Genomic DNA, 26,421 nt, shown 5'->3' with positions numbered 1-26,421 from the left:
AATATCATCAAATTGATTCCCTTAATGTTCATGCATTTAGATATGGAAATTTGCAAATAAATACACGCATTTAGTTTTTTATTTTTCATTCTAATCACTTTTCAAGGGTTCCCTGAATCTAAGTGGTTTTTAGAAATTAAACTGCATCCGTGGGTGTTCATCAAAAACGGAAAAACGCGTTGAGTTCAAATTTAATACTTCGTCATGGAACCCATCAATAAGTTTTTGGCCGAAACTTATCATATGTAAAAGACACTATTCTTAATCAAGTTTCTGATTATTGCAATTTTCTCGAAAACAGCCGAACAGATTTATCTTTAAAATTTAAGTGTATTCACTAAGTACATGCAAGTCTATATTTTAATTTGAAACATAATATCTCTAACAGAAACTTACAGTTTAAAAAGTTAAGTATAAGGATTGATTAAACGCCTAAGTATATTTGCAAGAAATAATTGACAACTTCACGATTGTCACTACAATTCTATAAGTAAATGTAATTATTTTTAAATACAGCCGATATGAATATGTCTTATACAATAAAATATCCTTGGACTTATCCAAGGATGAATTGCAATTTTTCATAAACGACCCGCATTCAGAAAAAATCGCCTACCCGTGCTCCAGTCAAGACCTGCAAAACCATGTGAACTGAATGTGTTCAACGGGTTATGTATAGGATTAGTTGACTGGAAATGTGACTTTGACTTTTTTCCATTTATATGTATTCTCTAGATAAAAGCAAGAACGGATGTTTTTGGACTGGGCTAACTTAGTTCATCGCTTTTGGTGACACGATTCATTGAAACAAAAGGAAGAAAGATTGCTTATTTCAGTCATAATTTTTATTAGTTTCAGCAAAGCTTTCGACCTGGACTAGGTCATATTCAGAGCTTATGCTTGTAGACAATTATGCCCTGACTGTTTAAGTTTAGACTCTAGACTTTGTTTAGGACACACCAACTTTTACTGTTCAACATGTAAAAAATATTATAATTTCAACATGCATAAGCCCTGAAAATGACCTAGTCCAGGTCGAAAGCTTCGCTAAAAATAATAAAAATGAAAATAATAACTGAAATTGGCAATAATCTTTCTTCCTATTAGTAAACTACCTTTATTCATGACAGATGCCGGGCTGCAAGAGATGAATAAATACTATTTGGTTCACTCATGAAAAAAATGAGGTTGTAATTGTTTTCATTCTTGTTCGTTTAGAAGGATAACTTTACTTTATCTCTAGTGACTGCAACAAAGTGACACATTACTAATACTGAAATGAATACCTTATTTTGCGGATGTTTCTTAACTCCATCCACTTCAGCCTTATCTTCAATTTTCATTGTATCAACCTTAAATAAAATTTTCGTAATTGAGTCAGGATAATGAAGTAACTCGTTTCGAATACTCTCAATACCAACTCGATCAGAAATTTCTTTAAGTCGTTTACTATATATTCCATAATTGTGTACAGGGAATTTTGAAGATGATCCATATACAGCTTCACGATATTTATTTCCACAATACCACATCTGTTGTTCTTTTCTGCAACATTAGCAACACATTCATCTTAAGTGTAAGTTGGGACCGAGATGATCAGACTGTTAAAAATACATACCTATATAATCCAGGCATAGTTATGTCTGATTAATATGTAATACGCTTTAAACAGGCATAGTTTTACGGATCTGCCTTAAGAGAGAATTAGCTCATACAGAAAAGAGTGGCTGAGATCACAGTGCTATTCTTTGGAGGTTTTATACCCTCCGTGGGCTTAAGTTAGCAAGCAGTCGAGCCAGACTGTTAACTTGTTACTTAGTTTTATATCAATCTCCTTAACAAAAACTTACAGTTTTAAATTTAAGTATAAGGGTTGATTAAACGCCAAAAGGTACACAAATCAGCAGTTCCCCCAACATTTCATTAATACTTCATTGATATAATTTAAGTAATTTTACTGCATTAACTTTTGCTTCACATTTTTTAGAATTTATTAGATGTCACAGACCCTGCGTTTCAGGTTTAGCTCCCAACATTTCGGAGGTATGAGGTAAGGCAGTCTGTCAGGTTCAAAGAAGAAGAAGTGAAGAATTTGTAAAAGAAAATTTCTATTTAAACATGTTGTCGTATAATATTTGCGGGTTAGGTAGTAAACGTGAAGAAGTTGGGTTTTTTAATTTCATTAAAGAATATGATTTATTTTATTTAATAGAAACTTTTGTTGTAGAGAAGGATATAGTTATGTATGAAAAGTATTTTTCTGGATATAATTTACATTGGATAGCAGCAGAGAAAGTAAACAGGTATGGCAGAGGCAGGGGTGGATGTGTTATTGGTATAAAAAGTAATTCCCCTTATTCAAAATTTTTAAAAATTGTTAATGTAGATGGGCTCTCTGTAATAAGTTATGAAGATAGGAACATAAAATTTTATATTGTACCATTGTATTTAAATATTAGTAGCTGGGATGAAGAATTTGTAAAATTTTCTAATTTTGTTAATAAACAGTCTAGTAGTAATTTTATTGTAATGGGAGATGTGAATGCCAGATTCGCAGATTTGCAGACTATACCAGAAAGTGTTTCGAATAATCTCTATCAATTTAATATAAAACGACAATCAAAAGATAAATGTATAAATAGTAAAGGTAAACGTTTTATGGAAGTTTGCGATGATTTTAATTTAATACTGCTTAATGGGAGAACGGCTGGTGATTACGAGGGTGAATTTACTTTTGTAGGTGGGCCCGGTAATTCGGTTATCGATGTATGTTGTGTATCGTTTGATATATTACATATTATAAAAAGTTTTAGTGTAAATGTTAAAAATTATTCTGACCATATGCCACTAAGTATATCTGTTTATTCAAAAAAGGAGGAAAGGGATGCAAATATAATGCCTCTGCTGCCTAAATTAATCTGGTCTAAAAATGATTATTTATTTTTTAAGAAAAAATTGGAATTCAAATGTAAAGGAAATATAGTTGTGCCAAATAATACACAGTTAGCAATAGATTATTTATGTTCTATGATTAGAGAATCTGCTGCCTATGGTAAACAAACAAAAACCTTTCAACCTAAACAAGCAAAACCCGTGTGGTATGACAATACTTGTAATCAACTTAGAATATGTTCATTCAAATTGTTAAATATTTTTCGAAAGAATAATTCAGGGTATGTTAAACAATTATATTTGCAAGCTAATAAGGAATATAAAAGTATTTGTAGAAAAAAACGAAAACGTTATTATGAATCATTAAACAAAAAATTTGAAAGTATTAAAGATTCTAAACAAATGTGGTCATTAATAAAAGTTTTTGTAAAAAAGTTTTTTGTATGTGGTGCTAATATAAAGAGCGATATATGGTATGAGCACTTTAATAAATTGCTCAACCCGGCCTCTGAATATAGTCCGATTCTATATGCAGCCCCTTATTACGGTGACGATATTTTAGACTCTAAATTTACAATTAATGAATTGGAGGCTGTGATTATGAAAGCGGGCAGTAATAAGGCCCCGGGCTTTGATAGAATACCGTCTGAATTTTACAAAAACTGCCCACAAACTTTTTTGGTACATCTTTTATCTGTTTTTAATTATATATGGGAGTCCGGTAATGTGCCACATTCGTTTGCTAAATCGATAATATTCCCACTGCATAAGAAAGGCGATGTAAACAGGGTGGATAATTATAGGGGAATTTCATTTGCCGATGCCGTTTCTAAATTATTTACGGGTATGCTACTTTTGAGATTGGAAAATTGGTGTTCTATTAATAATGTTTTAAATGAGTATCAGGCAGGCTTTAGAAAAAGCTATTCTACAAATGACAATATTTTTAATCTTTTTAATATAATTAAAATAATTTTGTCCGTTAAACGCCAGAAAGTTTATTGTTTTTTTATAGATTACAAAAGCGCATTTGAAAATTAGATTACAATAGTTAGAAAATCACTTTTTTATAAATTAAATTGTTTAGGTATTTCCTCTAAATTTATCAATATATTAAAAATGCTATACACAGACACTCAATCAGCTGTTTGGGTCAAAGAGGGTGTAACCAAATGTTTTAAAACAGAACTAGGGTTGAAACAGGGGTGTCTACTCTCTCCGATCCTCTTCTCCTTGTATGTGAACGATCTCCCAGAATATATCGGCGGTGGACTCAATATAGATGAAATGAATATAAATTGTCTCTTGTACGCGGACGATATAGTCCTAATGAGTTCAGACCCGGTTGTACTTCAAAATATGATTAATAAAGCAAGTGAGTATTCGAAGTTATGGAACTTAACTGTGAATCTCAACAAATCGAAAATCATGGTATTTCGGAATGGGGGTAGACCGGCTAGGAGTGAATACTGGACCTGGGAGGGGTCACCTATCGAAATTGTAAACTATTATAAATATTTAGGAGTTGGTGTTACACCTCAGTTATCGTTGAGAAAACACTTTGAGGAAAAGCTCTCAACAGCTAAATTCGGTATCAATACGACCTGGTCTAATTACATTTTGAGAAAAAAAGTCCCATTATCAGCAAAATACTCCGTATTCGAATCGGTTTCACGGGCAGTGATGTGTTATAGCGCTCAGGTATGGGGTTTCAAGCCTTTTGATGAAGTGGAAAAAATTCAGAGATTTTTTATTAAGAAACTTTTTGGTCTTCCTCCCTCCACTCCCAATTATATGCTGTATTTAGAAACAGGACGTAAAATAATGTACCTATATACTTTACAGCTGCATTTTAAATACATTTTAAAAATCTTAAGGCTGCCGGAAAGTCGATTGCCTCAGTTTATCGCTAAGAAAATAATTCAAAAGAAGCTGTACTGGTACAGGGAATGGCTGGATATGTCTGAGAAATATGATTGCAATATCGAGGAAATTGGTGAAGATTGCGATAGGTTGGGAGAAAGTCTCGATATGGTTGTTTGCCGGGTCGATACTTTTTATTCGCAACACTGGTGGTTATTGGCCTCTCGATCGCAGCATCACTCTTTATATGGTGAATTGTTATTAGGAGAAAGTCCTCGAAGTTACATTACGAATGTAAATAAATTGCACTATATGGGAGTGTTGTTTCGGTCGAGATGCCAACTGTTAAACCTAAATTTTAAACCCTTTTCCTCGGACTCGAGCGGACTCTGTACCATGTGCAATCGATCTGAAAAAGAAGACTGTTTTCACTTTTTAGCGGTATGTCCTGTGCTGAATGAGTACCGTAGCAGGTGGTTGGGGAAAGCCCAGTTGTCAAGGGAGGAAGTGATTCAATATCTAAATGGTAAAAACTGGAACCATCTATACCAGTACGTGACCAGGGCATCCACATATAGAAAATTTTTAATAGACCACTATAATGAATGAATAAAGGATTCTTCATTATTCATTCACGTAAAGACCTATAAGAAGATCGTAAGGAAGGTAAAAAAACCTGAAAATTCTAAGGTTCAGATGTAAATTTTATTTTGAATTCAAACTAATTATGTTATTTTATTTTGTAATAATTAAAAATCATTTTATTTTCAATTAGAAGGTAACTTGGCAGACGGACAAATTGTCCATTGTCTTAAGTGTTTTTGTTTATAAAAAGTGTAAGTTTTCCTTTTATTTTTTAAATAAAACACTATCTATCTATCTATCTATCTATCTATCTATCTATCTATCTATCTATCTAGATGTCACAGACCCTTATGCTGGCCATTTTCGTCTACAAAATATTTACTCAAGTAGCACACCATTTAACTTAGATTGACTGTAATATCTATTTATCTATAATAATCAAACTATTAATCACAGGTGAAAAAGAAAACGTTATAAAAAATATAAAAAAAATATGAGGCTAAAAAATTCATAAACTTTTTTAAAAAAATGCTTACACCAACATACATCAATGATTTTATTTATTTATTTTTATTTTTAAATAAAAATCATTGGTTTAAGTTCATTCTTCGATTAAAGTAATTGTTACTTTAGTAGTAGTCAAACGTTTATAGTAATAGGTAATAAATTATCTGGCTTTATCGCAAATAATATAGTTTTCTTCAATTACATTCTCAATCTAGGTGTTCTTCCCACAATGTTATATATATGTAATATAAAATAAAGAAAATAAAGATATGCATATTTTTAGGACAGCTAATTATTCCAGTATTTTACCATAAGTAAAATTAGGGGGACTAAATTAAATTACAATTGAGAAATGAGTAAATATTGTTGAATAATCTACTTGTTATTAACTGTATGTTATTTGTGCTCACGAGTATTTCGGTAAGACGAATTCAAGACTGAAATATTGTTTTGAATCCTCTGTGATTCAAATTTAAACAGTAGCCGACTCTAACTTAGTCTTTTTCTACTATAACATGCATGTATATGTGACTACTCAGAATAAAGGGCATATTAAAGATAAATCAGAAGAATAATTTGGAATAGAATTAAAATAAAGTACCTATTTAATTACGAAGATATAATATACATTTTATCATAATTGTAACAAAATAATATTATGAATGAACTGGCCAGCATAAGGGTCTGTGACATCTAATAAATTCTAAAAAATGTGAAGGAAAAGTTAATGCAGTAAAATTACTTAAATTATATCAATGAAGTATTAATGAAATGTTGGGAACTGCTGATTTGTGTACCTTTTGGCGTTTAATCAACCCTTATACTTAACTTTTAAAACTGTAAGTTTTTGTTAAGGAGATTTTTGTACCTTTTGGATAGATTTTCCTTTTTGTCTATTTGCAAAGTTACGTCTGCTTTACAGATTTTTTAAAATTTGGAATAAGCTATTCTATCATTATAACCTGATAAGGTGTTAAATCGGAACCGTAACTACCACTGGAGAGATCTTTTTAAAGAATGATTATAGTTGCGGTCCCCAAACCATCCTCAATAACAATTTTTTTTAGAAAGCGTTTTGAATAAAATAGGAAGGTATTTGTACGTAAATAGCAAAATTAAACTGCGATTTCAGTACTTCCTTTTAAGAGGAGCAAGAAAAATAAACTGCGATTACAGTACTTCTCCCTAAAAGGCAAAGATTTTGAATCGAACGACAATTCATTGATGTAAATCGGTTCACTCATTGATAATTTTAACGATTGCAGTACTTCTCTTAGTAGGTGTAAGAGCATGATGGCACTTCACAGCCACGTAGAGGAGCTTTAATCACTTTTTCGTGCTAAATTTTATCAAAATCGGACTAAGCGTTATAGAAATATTGGTAATAATAGTTTTAGAAAGGGCCTTATTTGGGTGGGGCAAACTTCCCTCCTTATGAGGCATAGCGTCGAGACTTTTAAAGTGCAAATCTGTACAAAATTTCGATTCGAATGACCCTTCATTTATGAAAATCGGTTCACGTGTCGATAATTTGAAACGATTGCTATACTTTCCCTTAACAAGTGTAAGAGCAGATCGTCGCTTTATTGTTACGTAGGGGAGCCCTAACTCTATCATCCTACCAAATTCTATCAAAATCGGGCAAGATTTACAGAGTTATTAGTAATAATAATTTTGGAGGGGGCCTTACATAAAGGGGGCTAACTCCTCTCCCATTCGATGTACAGCGTCGAGACCCCCAAAAGGCACATCTACACAAAATTCCGAATCGAATGACACCTCATTCATGAAAATCGGTTCACGCGTTTAGGCGCTACGTTGTTTACAAAAAAGGTAACAAGAAGAAGAAGAACAACAACAACAACAACAAGAACAAGAACATTTTTTGAAAAAGCCGTTTTTGCTCATTTTCGGCAACTTTTTTCTCGAAACCTATTAGATCTGGGTGGTTGCAAAAAAATTACAGTTATAAAGGAGGGTTCGGAGTAAGATTTAAAGAAAATTTGGGAATTTTATCTTTTATAGAAAAATAGCAAAAAATTGTCAAAGTTGGGTGTTTTTCAACGTTACGCTTTTTCGTGCAGTTTTTGATGGTCAACCCTTATACAACTGTCCTACCGGACAGTTTTAATGTGATCTTTTTTTACAGCGAGGCTGTTGTAGAGCTACTGTTTTGCTAGCAATTTCAGTTCAATATTAGAATGGGACTGCTTCAATATCCCAACCGAGAATGGGAAGCCAAAATAAGGTTTCTTAGGATAGGTCTATGGTAACTCCAAACAAATAACTTTATTATTCCTGTAGAGTGCTGTTCACCTTTTTAGGTCACTGATTCATTGATCCAAAGGGAACAAATATTATTGCCCATTTCAGTCACTTCTTTTTATATTGCCAAGCGACCTAGGGTCTAGATCATCTTGAGGGCTTTGGAACATATTTACAGAAGCAGATTACAATTTACATTATTTCTGTGATATAAAAACAGATCATAATTATTTACCTTTTACCTACGAACAATTGTAATATGTTTTACATTATGCATGTTGGCTTTAACGGTATGTATTCTTCTGTCCTGATCATTGAGGTACTGAGTGGTCGGTTTTAAAATGTTATATGTGGGAAGACAGCTTGGCAATTGTCAGAAAGATTACTATTATTATTTTATTTATCTATTGTTTTACATGTATATGGTAAGTTGGCGTATTATGTAGTTTGGATTGTTCGTATCTGGATTGGAAATTTAAACTGTTTTCTTTTTGTAAACAATTTGCAGTACTATCTTTCTTTGTTTTTTGCATGACATTTTTTTTTTTTTTTCTTGGATGGGAGATCATCAGCTTGTGATTTCTACTCAAGAAGCCACACCAACTTTTAAGGCACTCTGCTGCATAATGTAAAACATAATTGTTCAAAAGTAAGGTAAATAACCGTAAACTGTTTTCTATACCAAATCAATGAGCATTGTAATCTATTTCTGTAAATATTTTCCAAAGCCCTGAAGAAGATGACCATGTTCCTCGGTCGGACGCTTAGAATTAATAATAATAATAAAAAAAAATATTGAAATTGCAATAAGCTTTCTTCCCTTTCATTGTTCCTATTTACTAAAACTTATCGCCATCAAAGTCGGGAAGCCTCGTTGGCAACAGTAGGCCTCTTTACTATCGATTGCAAATAATAAAGCAAATAAATCGTATGGGCATGTCCGAAGTGGAGAAAACAGCATTCCAGTGTGTGTCAGTGTGAAAGGGCTTGTATGACAGAGATCGACTCATTGCATTATAAAAATGACTCATGGTTTAAATTTAAACATGCCAGCTCTCTCCCAGCTCCTAATTTAATCGACAGATTTGTTTTTTTTTTTAAATGATTTCAAGCGCGTCGACATCTGAGGTTATTGGGGCCCTGAGCTTTTTTCAGTACACTGTCAGCCTCCGGACAGTGTTCTCTCGTTACAGACATCACTATGAGCTGTAAGAAAATCTATGGGCCACCAGCCAGATTCGAACCCGGATCTTCGCGTGGGAATCCATACGCTAACCGCATAGCTAATTCCTTCAGTTGGAGCTCTAATTACGGGTATCACACTGAGTCCCAACGGATCGCAGTGAGGTAAGGTAGCTGATTCCTAATCTAAAAGCAAATTCCAAAAACTAAACTAGCAGAAATTTAACAATTTAGCGTACTCCTTAAGCCAATGTTGTTGATGGCCAATGATTGACCCAGGTCTACATATCCTTATCCATGCAATCGCTTCCATCACATTGAAATGGTAATGCTTCATTATATAGCAACCAATTAAAGAACCAGTACGTCCTAGGCCGGCTGTAAAATAATGTTTTCTGTTAAAAATATAAAAAAATGGTATGATATTCTGAATGTTATTGACTTTGGGAATGTTTACTTGGAATTGTATAAATTTTACATTACCGTTAGTTAGTAGAAAGAGAATTTCTAAATACTTACCTTTACAATGAACAGCAATAGCATCAGGCACACTTTCAGATAATGCCAAAAACTGTTTCAAAATTGTATCGCTAGGAGTACTTCCATCAACAAAGAATAAATCCCTATGGTGAAATCCACAATTTGTGAATCTTGATGAATCATATATCTTTTTATTAAGGCGAATAACTGTACTAACGTTATTCTTTCGAAAATAATTAAAATATGATTCTGGAGAATGTAATGGGTAACCTTAAAAAAAAAATCTCATGTGAAACAATCACACACATTTCCTGCATGGCATTTATTGTAATTCTATCTTAAAAATAATCTTCAGATACCACGTTAAAAAGTACAACACATAAAGATGAGCAAAGAGGACTAACAAGTTTTTAAGTAAGATATACGATAGATCTAAAATGTCAAGAAGTCCCTAAGAGAAGCAATCCCTGTCTTCTTCCCTTTCTTGAACTTGTACAGTAGTCAATCCTAACTCCCCGAAAACTCTCCAACACTTTTTACAGAAACTTTTTTTAAATAATAATGATTGACTTGCATCTAAATAGTACCTGAACTTTACAGAAATTACCTTTAAGATTTTTCCATACAATTCCTCCAACCCAGAAATTTCATTAATAAATTTTCGTTTCCTGTAATCTATTTCCTTTACATTAAACATGATATCCTAGCAACGCTTTAAACAACCTTAATTGATTTTATGAAGGATAAAAAAAACCCTACGTCATGATGAGGTGGCTCTTTAGTGTGAGCTAATTAGTGAAAACAAATTGTTTTTCTGTGAATAAATCTCTAATAATAATCTTAGACCAGTCAGTAGTACACATTGATATGAAAATTAAAGGCGATAACGTAGGAGTGATTTGCGTAAAAAAGAAAAACCTCATAAAATTGCCATTCCGGTTGAGTGATTTGAAAATCGGAAGCTAACTTCAAGCATTAACTTTCTGCAAGTTTCCGTTTTTGAAATATTATGTTCATAAAGATAAATAAAATACATTTAAAATAAAGGAGATCAGCACAATCATAAACCAAGCGCTAAAGGCGGTTTTTCGCATTCTGGAGTTCAAAACAAGTATTTCCGGCAAGAACTTTATTTAACAGATTAGAATAGTGCCTCTGTCCAGGAGTCACAACTATATTTAAAAAACTATTGTAACATAGAAAGTAGATTGCACAGATTCATTCTAATGCAAGCAAGCAGGTTCATTGATATTACTTGTTATGTTTTTATTTGATGCTATCACACAATATGCAGAGGCAGATAATAGTGTTTGTATAATTTTAAACTGACCATTTTCTACTTTTGTGATTGCATGAGGGCCACAAAAAGCAAGAAATTTTTGTGGCACAATCCAATTTAGATCACCATTTTCTACTCGCTGAAAAAAAAATAGAAATAGATGTACTATAATAATTAGAAAACAAATTAGATGAACACTAATCAAAAATTATTTAAGAAAATAATAAAAATTCAAAGAATGAAAAGCACAGGGTTTTTTCTTACTGCGATTTTCAAATTCCAATTGGAACTTATAAGCCCCGTAAGCAGTGATTTAGATGATTGGAAGAAAACAATTTTTTTTTTGTTTTTAACAAAGCCATAAGGCGAAGAATACCAGACTTTTATAAGATCATTACCAATTTTGGGTCTTACAGCTCCTGATTCTATACCCGCGAATAAACGTAATAAATGAAGTGATTTCATTTGAGAAAAAGTCATACCTACCAGTTTTGTAGCAAGTGCTAGAGTCTGTGATTGAATCTTACCCAAAAAATCCCAAAAGTTTCCCAAGAAGTCTCCAATATTTAGAAAAACACAAGGCGGTACGCTATAAATGGACATTCAACTTTTTCTTTTCATTTAAGATTGTTACAATAGAAAATCTACCGCGCAAAACACTTAAGTAAAAATGCAATAATGTTGAAACTCAACAGCTGTCCTGCTTTCTTTTCCTTCCATAGTCAATCTCTTTTCTCGTCTTTTCCTTCTTTGTCTTCTAAGCTCGGCGACCTCATCTACCACAAATCTTCATTCTCATACTTCTTGAAATTTTTGAAGAAAATACTCTTCTTCTCCTTTTACAGAGATTAAGTTTTATCGGTCCATGCGATTGTATGGTACACGGATGGGATAGTGCTCCCGAGGGAAGTGTGACTAGAGTGTCTAAGCCAAGAACGAGTTACTCAGAACCCATGGCAAAATTGCCTACATCTATCAACAGATTGAGGAAACTCAAAGAAACCATCTCACTGATCGCATTTTAATTATTCAAGGAATTATTCATCATCTGATGGCAGATGATTGGACCACCCCAGATCCTTAGATTTTTCAGATATTCTGGACCGGAAGAGGAAGTTGTTGAGTTTCGACTAGAACCAGAAAGGGACCCTGATAAATAAAGGAAGTGTTTTCAATTTCACCGGACTTCTCCTTAATTGGATTTCCTAATGTAACTTCGTACAGTTTTCCCAATGTAGCTGCTTCACCGTATCTTTTAAATACGATACACACGATGTATCTTAAGTAGTGCCGCTAAGATGTAATTTCCGATAATAATTTTCTCCTTCTTCTTCTTAAAATTTTGAGATCTAGCCACTTAGTAGTTCGGCAACAATTAAAAGTCTGCGGCGCATTCTCCTGCCAAACACAATCCGTCGGGCTATTCTAGCACTCTAGCAATACTGAGTGCTATGCTAGAAAGCCATACGTTGAATCAGCGTTTTGTAGTATTGATTTCTGTTTAACTGTTGGCTTAAGAAAAACTTTGGACTTGCAGTGATATGACTAAAATGCCATTTTTGCGAAAATTTTCCAAAAATCAGCTAATCTTACTTGTTCACATTTCGTCACCAACATTTTAAGGATTCCATAAAAAAAATGCATGAGCGTGCAAAAATCCATTTGAGGCTCTGAATTAACATCGTTAAAATCGTTTTTAGCTTGGCGATAATATGATATTAACTCCAAATCTCTAGAAAAATTGTCCTAACAGACAAGAATTTTCTTACGTTATGCTCTAATATATCCGCCCCTACCTATATCTAGCTGAAATTGGTGTGGGCAACAGCTGTTTGATTTATTCTAGCGGTATTCGATGCTTGCATTTTTTAAGTCCCGACCGAAACATGACCACCTGATGCATTCTCGGGCATTTGAATAAATGATAAGTTTAAATGACAAAAATTTATTGATATAAATTAGTACTCATAAACATTACCCTACCTTCTATTGACTCCATTTCAATGGCCATCAATGTTTACAGGCATAAAAACTTTTATTTATAACTTAATACTAATAACTTTAATTAAAATAATTCGCTATAAGATGAAATATTTTTATTTCTAGATAGAAGCATGAAAATAAAAACTGATATATTAAAGAAACTTACCTCATAATGTTCATATTCATCGACGTCAAAATCATCGAAGTTAAAAAACCCAAGATGATATGCTTTGTAAACAGCCTGTAGACAATCGAGCAAAGTAACATGGAATACTGAAACGCCACTTGAAGCATCTCTAAAAACATGTTAAAGATGACTAAAAATGCATAAAATTTAAATAATTTCATTATGGTTGTCCAGTCGGTTACAGAACTTTTAATTGTCAATGGTTTGATTTTACGCATAAGTTAAAAATGGTTCGGGCAAAAATTAACCAACCAGATTTGCATCATGAAGGTGGGAGTTGGAATAAGACCTGGATGATTGGATAGGCAATCTCTTCCTTTTTTAACGAATTGCAATATTATACAATATATTACTTCTTGTCAATTAGTCATTAATTTTTTATTCCTAATCATAAAAAAAGTTCTCGCTGACGATAGTAACGAAGAGTTGAACTTATTCGTATCTGATTTGCCAAATTCTTTTTAAAAATATTACGAGGCGATAACCATTTCTCGTGCTTAATGTTAAAACTAAGATGATAGGTGTGACTTACAATAGAAGTTTAGGATATTCCGAAATTCTTATCAAGCACTGCTTATATTTTACTGGGTTAACATCCACATTAAAGCGCTGTACAACAATGGTATTGCCGTCAATTAGAAGGTGCAGTGGAGTTAACTCCATGCAGTATCTGCAGGCGCCATAAGGTTCCAGGCGCAGCTACTATAAGTACCCTTATAAAGACAATGCTCCTTAACGAAACATGTTGGCAAGTGCCACGACCGAATTTGGCGTGCCTAAGTCCTAACAAGTTGGTTTTTGCCAACCTTCTTGCTTTTGGACCGAAAACTTATTTTGTTTTCTCGATTTGGGAAAGCTTCCTTACTTAAGTTATGCTTACATATGAGAGGGAGGCAATTAATGGACACCATAAAAAGCTAATTCCTAGGGAAACTATGATACAATCTCAGTTATGTCTATGAAGTTTCAAAATTCTGATTTATTACTTTAAATTGTTTTAAACAGACATATTGGCTAAACAGTTCAACAAACTTTTTTTTTTATGAGAAAACAATTATCAACGAACTGATACAAATTCATTATCTTAGCCATTTTCAATACATAAATTCAATGTTGCTACAATTTTTACTTTATTATTACATATTACCAAGCAAGAGTATGTTTAAAATACATGAAATCTCTCCAAATATAACTTCTTCCATTGATTTTATTATTTCCTCTGCAATTAATAATGAAATAGTGTACATACAGCTCGCTCTAATTAATAATGAAATAATGTGCATACAACTTGCCTAAATGGTATGAAAGGTGGTTGTAGTCCTTCCACGAGGGCTTTAAATGCTTCTTCTGGTGTCTTCTTAAGATACAAGATCTAAAATAAAATTATTTAGATAAATCTGTTTGATTCCTTCAAACAATATTAAAAGTTTAACTAACGGAAAAATTTAAACTAACCGCGTAGGATGCTATTAGATAAGCAGCATTTACTCTTTTTTGTGGCTCAATTGTTGTGTAATGTACGACTTTTTTATTAGATTGTAATGCTACCTGAAAAATATTAGAAGATAGTCAAATGAATTTTAAAAAAAGGTCAACATGAAAACTAATCCACTATTGGGGGCAGCATTAGTAGTGGTCAATTTTATTAATTACTTTTAATTCAAAGTACTTTGGATAAATGTTTAAAGTTTACATTTGTGTTTTTAAATTATAGATCTACAATTAAGACCACACAATCTTATAAATGTTTAAAAATTACAGTAAACTAGTCTTGCCAAACTGCAAGCTGCAGACTGAGCTGTTAGTAACGAGGGGTATATCAGTGGGTGTATTATTTACACATTGGAAATATACTGCTGCACTTAATTCAAGAAAAGTTCAAGTTGGTATTTACTAAATCCGTTAAAATCCTGACAAAACTATAGTTAAAAGTATTCAATAGATAGATCCTACATATAACATATATATATATATATATATATGTTACATCTACCTAAATATATATACATATCAAACTAAATTACCTTTCTTTTACGATTAAGTTTGATACAATATCTGAAGAGCATTGCCAAATTGAGTGGACCAAAATCGGAAAAGAAATTTTCATAAACAAGTTCATCATCGATGCAGAAATAATGGGTATTTGATGTTGATTTGGGTTTAACTGGCGTCCTTAAGGTAATAAAATATAGTTGATCTAAAACAAAGATTTCCATGTAATTTATATCAATATTTTTCGTATTATTATCTTCGATTACCTTATTAGGTTATTAATTATTATTATTATTAATGGATTAGCTAGTTGTTAAAGCATTGTATGCCCACGCAGGGATCCCGGGATCTTGAAAAAAGTTGCATGATTTCAGATGTTGACGCGATTAAATCAGTTCTACAAGCCAACCCTATACTTGTGTTGAATTTATCCTCACCGAGGAAGACAACTCCATACGTTAATTTTACTATTGATGTTGGCTAGAAGGATCATGCGATCCTTGCCTGGGCTAGAAATTCATTTGCCGCTTGAAAGGACGGTTACAAAAATATTTTAGGAAGTCAGAAATGTTCGTAGCAAATCTGAAACTAATGTCACTTGACAAAAGGTAAGCGAGGAGATATCCAGAAAAACTTACCGCCATACTTGCATGGCAAGGGCTGAAGGCTTAGAGGGCCCTCGGTGGTCTGCTGGCAGGTTTAGGAAATACTTCAGATTACCACTAGTGGTCAGTATTTGTTTTGTTTGGTTTTGGAAACCACTTCAAGATTTTTCCTTATTGACTGAAGAATTGCTCACGGCGATGAATTAGCTGTACAGTGCAGCTATGTGGCTCGCGAGTAAGCTTTCAGCTGCTACATACTCTGGAGATGTTAACACGTGATAACCGAGGACTTAAGAAGGTTACAGAACTCACTCATTATTCAATGGAAAAGCATACTTTTCGTGTAATAATAGCGTGGGCCTGCTAGTGAGCGACGCGCGATGTTGTGTGAGCCTTTTGTTAACGCTGGATGTTACTTAGTTCTGAGGGTGCCCTCCTTCTCTCGGTTTCCATTTCCAAGATATACAAATAAGATAGAGGTTAGTAATATGAATACCCTTTAAATCAATAAATAAAGAAACAAAACTCTAATTATTCATTCACGGATAAAATCTCCCTTTTCCAAAATCAAATTATTCATTAAATCTGTTTATCAATTTTTTTCAATATTTTTGCAAACTGGGGAAAAAATTTGATGGAGCATAATTTGGAGCCTCATCGAAATCCGCAAAGGGAATGAATCGCCTACAGCGTCTAATAAACTTCACACACACTGTAACTGAATGCTGATATTGAATGAGTGACAGAAAAAGAGACTAGATTAAGAAGATGAGGGTATTTTCGGAAAGAATGGCTGAATTGAAGGCTCTGAATAAACTCTAAATTAATGGGTGGATGTAAAAGAATACTAAGTGTTGCTCAGTAGATAACCTGAAACTCCTCAGAGTACCCGAGCATATCGGAACGAGGGGCAGACGAACTAGTTGAAGGTGGGTTTCTACTTATGAAGGGAAAAAGTCTGGAATCATTTTATCAGATGGCAATAAGGAAAGTTTTTAAACGATCTATGAATATTAAGACACTCAGTTTTTTAAACCACCGAAATTTTATTTTGAACTTTCACTCTTTTCTTTACCAGGGTTATTCTACACGACTCTTTCATTTTTAGTGAAGATTCTTTATTTAAATAAACTCTTCCACATTACTTTTAAGAATATTGCCTTTTCAAGCAGCTAGCACACATTAAAGAATTACTAAGTATCCACTGTCTTAACAGGAACAAAAAACAAAAAGATTCAATGCCCTGCACATTGGAAACACTACTTTGTCGCATGATCTTTGCTATTCAGCTTTACCTATGGCTAATGAATGTTAAATAAGAGATTAAATAGAAGTTACTTATAATGATCGGAAATAATCTTACCTTTAATAAATTCACAAGCCGCTACTAAAACCCCATTATAAGGTTCCATGCTATGCATTTTTGGAAACAACCCTAGAGCCCTAAAAAACTAACTCGAGCTCATAATACAAAATTACCTAAAAGCTATAAACCTAAAAAAAAACATTTAGAGAACGTTATCACAGCCTCTACCCTTAAAATATTTTCGAACACACTTTATTTCACATGCACATTTAACGAAGGAATTTTTTTGTAATTACGTTAACTATTTTCATCAAGCCTGCATCACCATGGTCGTTATGTGGGTAGCTACACATAAATGAGAATACGCAGTTATTTACTGACTCCAACGCGCGCGCTCTCACTCCTACTTTACTGTAATCGGAATAAAATCAAATGAAATCGACATCACAACCTGTAGAGATGCTGGCAAGTGAAAGATCCCTTGGTATCGATAGGTACCCAACAATAAGTACTTCTAGTGGCGGATTTTCACATAAGCAATAAGCCTCTGCAGCACCCCTGAATTAAAATCTTTTTTGCTGCCCTTCACAATAAACGTTGTGAACTTGCTTCATTCTTTAAATAATCGCATCACAAGATATCTATGTTAAAATTTCACCCTCCGCTAGAAGCAAGAGCAAGACATTCTTTTTGTTCTTAGAATAGTAGAAAACCTTACTTTTTGTTTGTCATGAATATTTTTCGAACAGTATATGCGTAGAAAAACTATGGCAACTTTCATCGCCATGGCTTATGTTTTATATTTTGCATGTTCTATATGAAAAACTGAATATTCCTTTTAATACTCAAGAATTTTTATCATCATTCACTGGTTTCCTTCAACTAAGCGTTTTAAATGATTACTATACTCAAAGATATTCTATATTAGCTGTCAATTCAAGTTTTTTCATCCAAGTATAATTCTGTATAATTTGGCAATTTTATAAAGGAACCCTAAGATCAATTATTTTATTAGAAAAGTCTGAATGAGGCGTAAAAATCAATTATTTAGAGTATTTTAAAAATTAATTGTCGAAAGGGATCAAAACTTTAATGATTGGAATGCCTGGGTATGAAATGGCCATTATTATTATTATCTCCTTAACAAAAACTTACAGTTTAAAATGTTAAGTATAAGGGTTGATTAAACGCCAAAATGCACACAAATCAGCAGGTAACCAACATTTCATTCATACTTCATTGATATTATTTAAGTAATTTTACTGCATTAACTTTTTATTAAATTTTTTAGAATTTATTAGATGTCACAGACCCTTATGCTGGCCATTTCATTCATTATAAGTTTTTTGATATAATAATAAAAGGTGAGTAATATCAACATAATTAGTTATAAAAATTTAAGTAATTTTACTGCATTAACGTTTCCTTCACATTTTTAGAATTTATTAGATGTCACAGATTATGAATGAACTGGCCAGCATAAGGGTCTGTGACATCTAATAAATTCTAAAAAATTTAATAAAAAGTTAATGCAGTAAAATTACTTAAATAATATCAATGAAGTATGAATGAAATGTTGGTTACCTGCTGATTTGTGTGCATTTTGGCGTTTAATCAACCCTTATACTTAACATTTTAAACTGTAAGTTTTTGTTAAGGAGATTTTTGTACCTTTTGGATAGATTTTTCTTTTTGTCTATTATTTGGGTGGGGCAAACTCCCCTCCTTATGAGGCATAGCGTCGAGACTTTTAAAGTACAAGTCTGAACAAAATTTCGATTCGAATGACACTTCATTCATGAAAATCGGTTCACGTCTCGATAATTTGAAACGATTGCTATACTTCCTCTTAACAAGTGTAAGAGCAGAATGTCGTTTTAATGTTACGTAGGGAAGCCATAACCCTATGATCCTACCAAATTTTATCAAAATCGGGCCAAGATTTACAGAGAAATTAGAAATAATAATTTTGGAGGGGGCCTTACATAAAGAAGGCTAACTCCTCTCCCATTCGATGTACAGCGTCGAGACCCCCAAAAGGCACATCTACATAAAATTCCGAATCGAATGACACCTCATTCATGAAAATCGGGTCACGCGTTTAGGCGCTACGCAGTTTACAAAAAAAGGTAACAACAACAACAAGAACAACAACCATTTTTGAAAATGCCGTTTTTGCTCATATTCAGCAACTTTTTTCTCGAAATCTATTATATCTATGTTGTTGCAAAAAAATTACAGTTGTAAAGGAGGATTTGCCCTACATTTTAAAGAAAATTTGGGAATTTTATCTTTTATAGAAAAAGAGAAATAAATTGTCAAAGTTGGGAGTTTTTCAACGTTACGCTTTTTCGTGCAGTTTTTGATGATCAACCCTTATACAACTGTCCTACCGGACAGTTTTAATTTATTTATTTTTTATTGCCCTTTCAAACGTTATCTTGATTCTAGATTGAAGCATCAAGTTTAAAACAGAGGCAATACTGTTCGTTCGTATTCCCATAACATAATTGCAAAAGAAAAACTAAAATGCTTGGGCCCATAGACCAGAAAATTGAAACGTTAAATGTAGAAAATTATTTTTTTATTGCAGTAATCGGCCTTAAATGGTATTGTTTTTATTTTTAGCATGAAATGTATGTAATTATTTCATATTTTTTAAGGAGAAATTATTAAATTAGAGTGGATGTTACTGTTGTAGATACTGAACAAGCATATTCATTTGGGGGTGGTGGTAAATACAAGAAGACCATCGGGACCTTAATGGGAAATCTTATTTTATAATTGACATCGGTTAACAACCTTAAATTAATGAAACAATGATATTATGAAAAGGCAAAATTGAGTCTTCTCTTTTGCAACTTTTATTCCAAAATTTTGCACATGAGAATGAAACGAAGGTTTTGAAAAAGGCGCTTTGCCAAATGCCGTTGAAAAAAATACTATACTACGTTAGATTATTATTTTTTTAGCACCCATTCGGCTGATTTTAATCTGTCTTTCCCTCCCCATTTATTTAATTCATATCATTGAGAAATTGCTGCTGTTGATGTTAAACGAAAGTGACAAGTATGAAACACTATTTTTATAGTACAATGCATACATGAAATAATATTCCGCAAATTGTTTTACTTGCACCTGGGAGACGTCCCTTCACTATCTTCAATCCAAACTTCCTGGCTTACCTTAGACTATTTAACTAACCATCAGTCTTGTACTATTTACCAATTGCAATGTATTATTGCTTAGCCACTCTGTCCTTAAAACACACTTCGAACAAATGTCAACTTATCTTTTTAGTTTTATAAATGACAAATTTCCTTCAAACATTTAGCTTCTATCTAATAAATGCAGAAATTGTGCGGTATAGTGGGCAAACAAGTGATTACACTATAGTTCAATGGTAATGCGATACCCCTTAAAACTTGAAAGAAAGATCCTACATCGATTATCAAAAACCTAGCACACCCTTAAAATCAACTTCTATTTGTATAGAACAGCTGGCAAACTTTAGGTTAGTTATTTTCTTGTATCGAGCAAATCGTTGAATAACTCTTTAATTGAGACATTTATGTGACAGCTTTTAGGTCGTCGATTGAACGAGAACCTCAATGAATTTTTCTTTGGAGTTAATGAAAACATAGATTTGCCTATTTTTTCAAAAAACTGATAACAAGTTGGCATTTTTATGTACACCCATTTTTCGCCTAAAATCGACTTAACCACTTATTCACATTGCCATATTACACGGATGAAAAATCAACACTATTTTTGTTTTTTCAAGTTTTTGTTCATTATAGCTCTAAAAATTTGACACACAATTCGTTGAATGATAAAGGTTCAAAATAAAGGTGTTTTCAAAAAACAGAATGCATTTTTTTTACTTCGGGTTAGGTTACAGTCGAATGATAACTTGTCGACAGTTTTCCACCTTAATGCTCAATCTAAATATAATATTAAAGATTAAACTTATTCTATTCAATGTAGGACTTCGACATTCTTTGAAAAAAGTCAGTTCTGATTGTTTTAAATGTGCCCTTACTGTTTGATATAAAAAAATTAAATCAATAGGTGGCATTGTAAGTAAAAACGTATTTTTTTGTTTTTGTTTGAATCTACTAGAATTGCAAAGAGTGGTCAGTAATTAGTCATGTTTACAAAAAATAAAAAAAAAAATATTGTCTTAGTTCCATCAAGTCCAGGAGAAAAATCTCATGAGGGCAGAAGATTGTTAAGGCAAATTATTTAGAAATGTGAAGCAACATCCGCAAAAATATTAACAGATATGAAAGCTTTGAAGGGCGAAAAATATATGAGCATGAAATGAAAAAAAGAACCATGCCACACATAAAAAAATTAAAGCTCGTTTAAATTTTGCCAAGAAGAATAAGGCCTAATCAAGTTAACGGTTGATTCTTTAATGTGTTCAGATAAAAAAAGAACACTGTATATCTGATGAAAGAAAACACTTAAGTTGGAACTTCTAACATGTGAAATATGGGAGTCGCTTTTTTAGTTTTTATAGGGGTGCATAAACAGTTTTTTTAAATTTGTTTTTTTAACTCTCTTTATTTAATTTACAACTGCCTATTGACAACAAGTAAATCGGATTAAATACATAGATAAAAATGGCTTGAAAGATTCGAATGAGGGCCATCCAACGATAACCATCATGAGTCGGCTCAGGTGATCGCGAGGCCATCGACGCTTCAGTCTTCGGTGAGGATTAGAGGGAAGAGTACTTTGGGATAGATTGTTTATGAGCGGGTTGAAGTGTTGGGAAGGTTTCGAATGAAATTTGGTGTAACGGAATTTGGCTAGGTCCAGGACAAATGGGATTTTTAAGTCAGTGTGGATGGTGTGATTGCTTACGTAGAAAGGAGCGTTAAGGATTGTGCGTAGGATTTTCGATTGAAGGGATTGGATGTGGTTGAGATTGGAACGCTTTGCAGTACCGTACAGTTCAAGACCCAGATTGGGGCTAGGCTAGTAGAGCTGTGTAGATTTTCTTTTTGTTGGTAAGAGACAATTTGGAGCGTTTGTCGAGGAGTCTTTTGGTAACGTAAGTAAAGTTCCTGTCGTTTGAGTCGATTATGAGGGTTCTAAGTAAGGCGCTTGTCGAGGGAAAATCCAAGATAACGCACCTTATTTGCCGGAGGAATAGGAAAATGGTTCAGGTAGATTGGAGGGAGTACCTTGTGATTGAGGGTAAAGGTTATGTAATGAGATTTAGACTCATTGACCTTTATTCTCCATTTGCGAAACCATGGTTCGAGGATATGGAGATGAGACTGGATGAGACTGGATGGATCGGATTGCGTTCACTGGATCTGAATTATGGGATAGGATGGCCGTATCATCGGCATACGAATAAATTGTAGTGTTCGGATGGGGCGGAAGATCAGCCGTATACAGGGTATAGAGAAGTGGAGCGAGAATACTTCCTTGAGGGACTCCTGCTAGGATAGGATAAATAGAGGAGGAGGAGGAGGTGGGATAACTTGAAAGAAGCGGTCTGATAGGAAGGACTTAAGGATGAGGTAGTAGGTGCTAGGAAGAATAGATTTGAGCTTAGCTAGAAGGCCTTGATGCCACACTTTGTCAAATGCCTGGGAGACATCCAGAAAAACTCCTGGGCAAAATTGCTTGAGCTCAAGCGAGGTGGCGACAGTATCCACCACACGGTGGGCTTGGTGGATAGTAGAGTGACAACCTCAAAATCCGAACTGGTGGTCTGGGATAGAGAATATATGATAATGATGGGATGTTTTGTAGACGAATTAGGAGCACCCTTTCCAGCACTTTCCCAAGAATTGGCAGGAGGTTGATGGGTCTGTAGGATTTGGGATCATGGGAAGGTTTCATTGGTTTCGGAATCATGCAGATAGAAGCAAATTTCCAGAGGATGGGGAAGTGTGTGGTTCTTAAGACGGAATTATAGTATATGGTAGCAATGAATACTATATAGCTTTTTTGGGAAGTTGGATTAGGATGTTAGAAGTAATCAAATCGTAGCCAGGACTTTTTTTCCTAGGTAAGTTTTGTACAGCCATTTTGACGTCGTTCGGTGGGAAGGGTTAGGGAGGGAGAGAGAATATAAATGCTTCTGAAGACACACCAACCCTTAAATGTAAAAGTATTACTTTCTAAACTAGCCCTGAAGATGACCTAGTCCCTAGGTCGAAAGCTCGGCAAAATAAATTTTACTGACTGAAATGGCATTTATTTTTTCATCCTATCGAAACTATAAATCAGTCACCAAAAACAATGAACAACAAGAGGGAGAGAGAGTTGAAGAGGTACGTCAAGTTGACTGAGAACGTGTTCCGTATTGCTTGGATCCTGTATGTCTTCGTGAGGTGTAAATACAGATGAGAGTTGTTGAGCCAATAGTTCTACTCTTTCTTCTTCGGATTTGGCCCCATACACAGCTTATGATTCTATAATCATTCCCTGAATACAATGAATAATAAACAGCTTATTTACTAATCAATTCTACAGCAATATATCTTCTGTATCATTAGCATATGCCATTTTTCAAAAGCGAAGTCATTTATCATCATACACTCAGAACTAAATCGGTCGAGCAATGGCTAAGTCACGCATATGCAGTTTAGGATAGCCTGCAAAAGTCCTGAGCTTAACTTGATTGATAATTTCTAGGCTCAACTAGAAGAGATGTTACAAAATAAAATATATATATGTGAGTGTGTGTTGATGTATTTTTATTTAGAGAGGAGTTATGTTTGTGCTGTGCAGGGAGAAGGTATCGTTCTGTAGACTCTCACTCTAAACTGGTTTTATTATTGGTATAATAAATAAATAAACAATAAAGTATTTATACTAGTGCACATGATTTTTTACGTACTTTCGATTGCTGTGTTGTTCAGGTTATTTTCTGCAAGTTTTTACAATTGAAAATAGTGTGTGTTCAAGATGTGAACGGGCATTCAGATTGGGGAAAGAAGTTGCTGCTATCAGGCGGGGCTTAACGTCCAACTACCAATTAGGTGTCGTGGACGGAGGCGACTAGCAAACATACTTTACTATAAATTTCTTTTATTAACCATTAAATAAAATCCAAGGCCTAAGACCGAGAATTGAACCTAGTACCACAATGCATATTAGCTTTGCAGGTCTCGCCTCTAACCGCTCGGCTACCGTGGCGCCTTGCTACTAACAATACTTTTATGTAACTCTGACCTCTGAGGTAGCTCTTTACGTACTGTTGTAAGCAATGTGGACAATAAATTTGAGGATCTGTATAAACAATTTTACGTTGAAAGGAACTGGCAATAAATTATTCAGTTTTACCATCCCAATACTTTATAGTGATATCGCACGAGGAAATACAGACGGCTTTAAGAAACAGTTAAACTAAGTTGGATTCTTGGAGCACTAAAATAACTCTCCTAAAAGTTCAGGTTATGAAAGTTCTACTGAACTCCTCCGAGTTGTGAGGGGCCGTTTTATTGTTATAAATTGAAAACTGTGCAGCTTAGGCCTTTGAAATCTGTATTTCACTAGCCGCGAAATGCCCCAACCACTTCATACGTGTAGAATGTGTAATAGAACGAGAGAAAAATGATGTACTAAAGAAAATGCTTATTTACCGGAACAAAATTAGAGATATGAGCGATGACCGTTATCCAGAATCTACCTGAATACATTAGACTTATTAGCGCCAAAAAGTAATCAGAAATATTATTGGTATTTAAAATTTAAAACATAAACTCTCAGTAACTGGCACCGAGAGTTTTGTTCCTTTTGAACAAAAATGGAAAAAATATCGCAGTTTGATTGAAAAGATTCGTAAATTATAATATCTTTTTGGAGTTCAGCTGTGTTTTAAATTCCCGATTTAATTCAAACTACTGGAGAATTAGAAGTCTGAGTACAAATGCAGAGGTATATTTAAAACTGAAAACTAACATTTCTAGGCACAGCTAGTAACTAAGTCTTAACACTTATGTCAGAATTAGCCTCAAGGGCAAAGTAACTAATGAGTTATTGCAATCCAATATGTACTAATACTTCCCTTGATAATTTAGCTCTCTTGCTAGTATCATGTCTGTTGAACAATTAACGAAATAGGCACCGAAATGCTTTATTAATATTATCAATAATGATAGTGTCCAAGAGAATGTTAATATTCTCCTAGAAATACAAAAAAACAAAACATTTTTTATTATGCCACATCACCTTCAAGATACACATGTATATGTACAAAAATTATGTATGGATTTATAACATATGTTTGTTTAGATGTTTACGGTTATTTCATGTTTTTATATATTATTATTTTTAGGCCTGTTTAACTACATTCAAAATGTAGTACAACGCCGCCTGAACGAGTGTCCTATCTCTATCTGATAGAAAGTTATGATTTTTTCAGGTTTTTTTCGACTAAACCCGACCTTACCTCATAACAACACTATTTCTCAACTTTTGCCCCACTTATTTACATTTTTCACCTCATTTTCGGATTCAGCATTAAATTTCCTATAATAATAGATCAATTTCGTAGTTATTTAACTTTAATCAGATTCATTTATTACAATAAGAACGTTAATTTTTTTAGGAATTTAGAATTTTCAAAAATTAGCCTCTTCGACAAAATTGGTCTTAGAGGCTGTCAAATTTCACAAAAACTGCTCCTTTTAATACTCTTAATACTCATGCTTAAAGAAATGATTTTGTTAATAAATAATAATTTTGATATGCGAGTACGCTTCATCCAGTCCCCTTTGCTTCCTTCGCTAACACCGTGTTTTTCAGCACTTTCTCAGTAATAGACCAAAGGAAACAGCTATTATTGAAACTGATTATACCATTGGAAAGAGTATTAAAAGGAGCAGTTTTTGTGAAATTTGACAGCCTCTAAGACCAATTTTGTCGAAGAGGCTAATTTTTGAAAATTCATGAAAATTCTAAATTCCTAAAAAAATTAACGTTCTTATTGTAATAAATGAATCTGATTAAAGTTAAATAACTACGAAATTGATATTATTAAAGGAAATTTAATGCTGAATCAGAAAATGAGGTGAAAAATGTAAATAAGTGAGGCACAAGTTGAGAAATAAGTGTTTTTATGACGTAAGGTCGGGTTTAGTCGAAAAAAACCTGAAAAAATCATAACTTTCTACAGATAGAGATAGGACAGGGGTCGGCAACCCGCGGCTCGCGAGCCGCATGCGGCTCTTTTATCCAAATTGTGTGGCTCTTCAGCCTGTCCAAAATATATTGTATATTTTAATTTTTAATGAAACAAATGAAAAGTTCATTTATTAAAGTA

General features: G+C 33.5%; 1 protein-coding gene across 9 annotated transcripts in view; it reads right to left on the bottom strand.

The window, feature by feature from the left end:
* LOC141457436 (dual specificity protein phosphatase CDC14A-like) overlaps positions 1 to 17,566 on the bottom strand; it is a 54,406-nt gene extending 36,840 nt beyond the window's left edge. For 2 of the 9 annotated variants that reach the window (XR_012460379.1, XM_074134420.1), the window contains exons 1-9: positions 17,184 to 17,534; positions 15,248 to 15,420; positions 14,679 to 14,771; positions 14,516 to 14,595; positions 13,203 to 13,332; positions 11,030 to 11,192; positions 9,814 to 10,044; positions 9,534 to 9,672; positions 1,287 to 1,545 (exon numbers count right to left, since the gene is read on the bottom strand). Coding sequence is in view for 8 of the 9 variants with exons in the window: in XM_074134420.1 (XP_073990521.1) it covers positions 1,287 to 1,545; positions 9,534 to 9,672; positions 9,814 to 10,044; positions 11,030 to 11,192; positions 13,203 to 13,332; positions 14,516 to 14,595; positions 14,679 to 14,771; positions 15,248 to 15,420; positions 17,184 to 17,241 (1,326 nt within the window). In the remaining variant the exon portion in view is untranslated. Of the gene's footprint in view, positions 1 to 1,286; positions 1,546 to 9,533; positions 9,673 to 9,813; positions 10,045 to 11,029; positions 11,193 to 13,202; positions 13,333 to 14,515; positions 14,596 to 14,678; positions 14,772 to 15,247; positions 15,421 to 17,183 lie in introns of all 9 variants that reach the window. The other 7 variants (XM_074134419.1, XM_074134418.1, XM_074134421.1 and 4 more) reach the window with 7 other exon arrangements.
* Between the last annotated feature and the right edge of the window lie 8,855 nt (positions 17,567 to 26,421).

The sequence above is a fragment of the Rhodnius prolixus genome, unplaced genomic scaffold (genome assembly GCF_049639745.1).
Source record: "Rhodnius prolixus isolate KJV_2025 unplaced genomic scaffold, Rpr scaffold_16, whole genome shotgun sequence".
NCBI classification, from domain to species: Eukaryota; Metazoa; Arthropoda; class Insecta; order Hemiptera; family Reduviidae; genus Rhodnius; species Rhodnius prolixus.
Note: the sequence above shows the minus strand (reverse complement) of the source record. Positions and strands in the feature narration are given on the sequence as shown.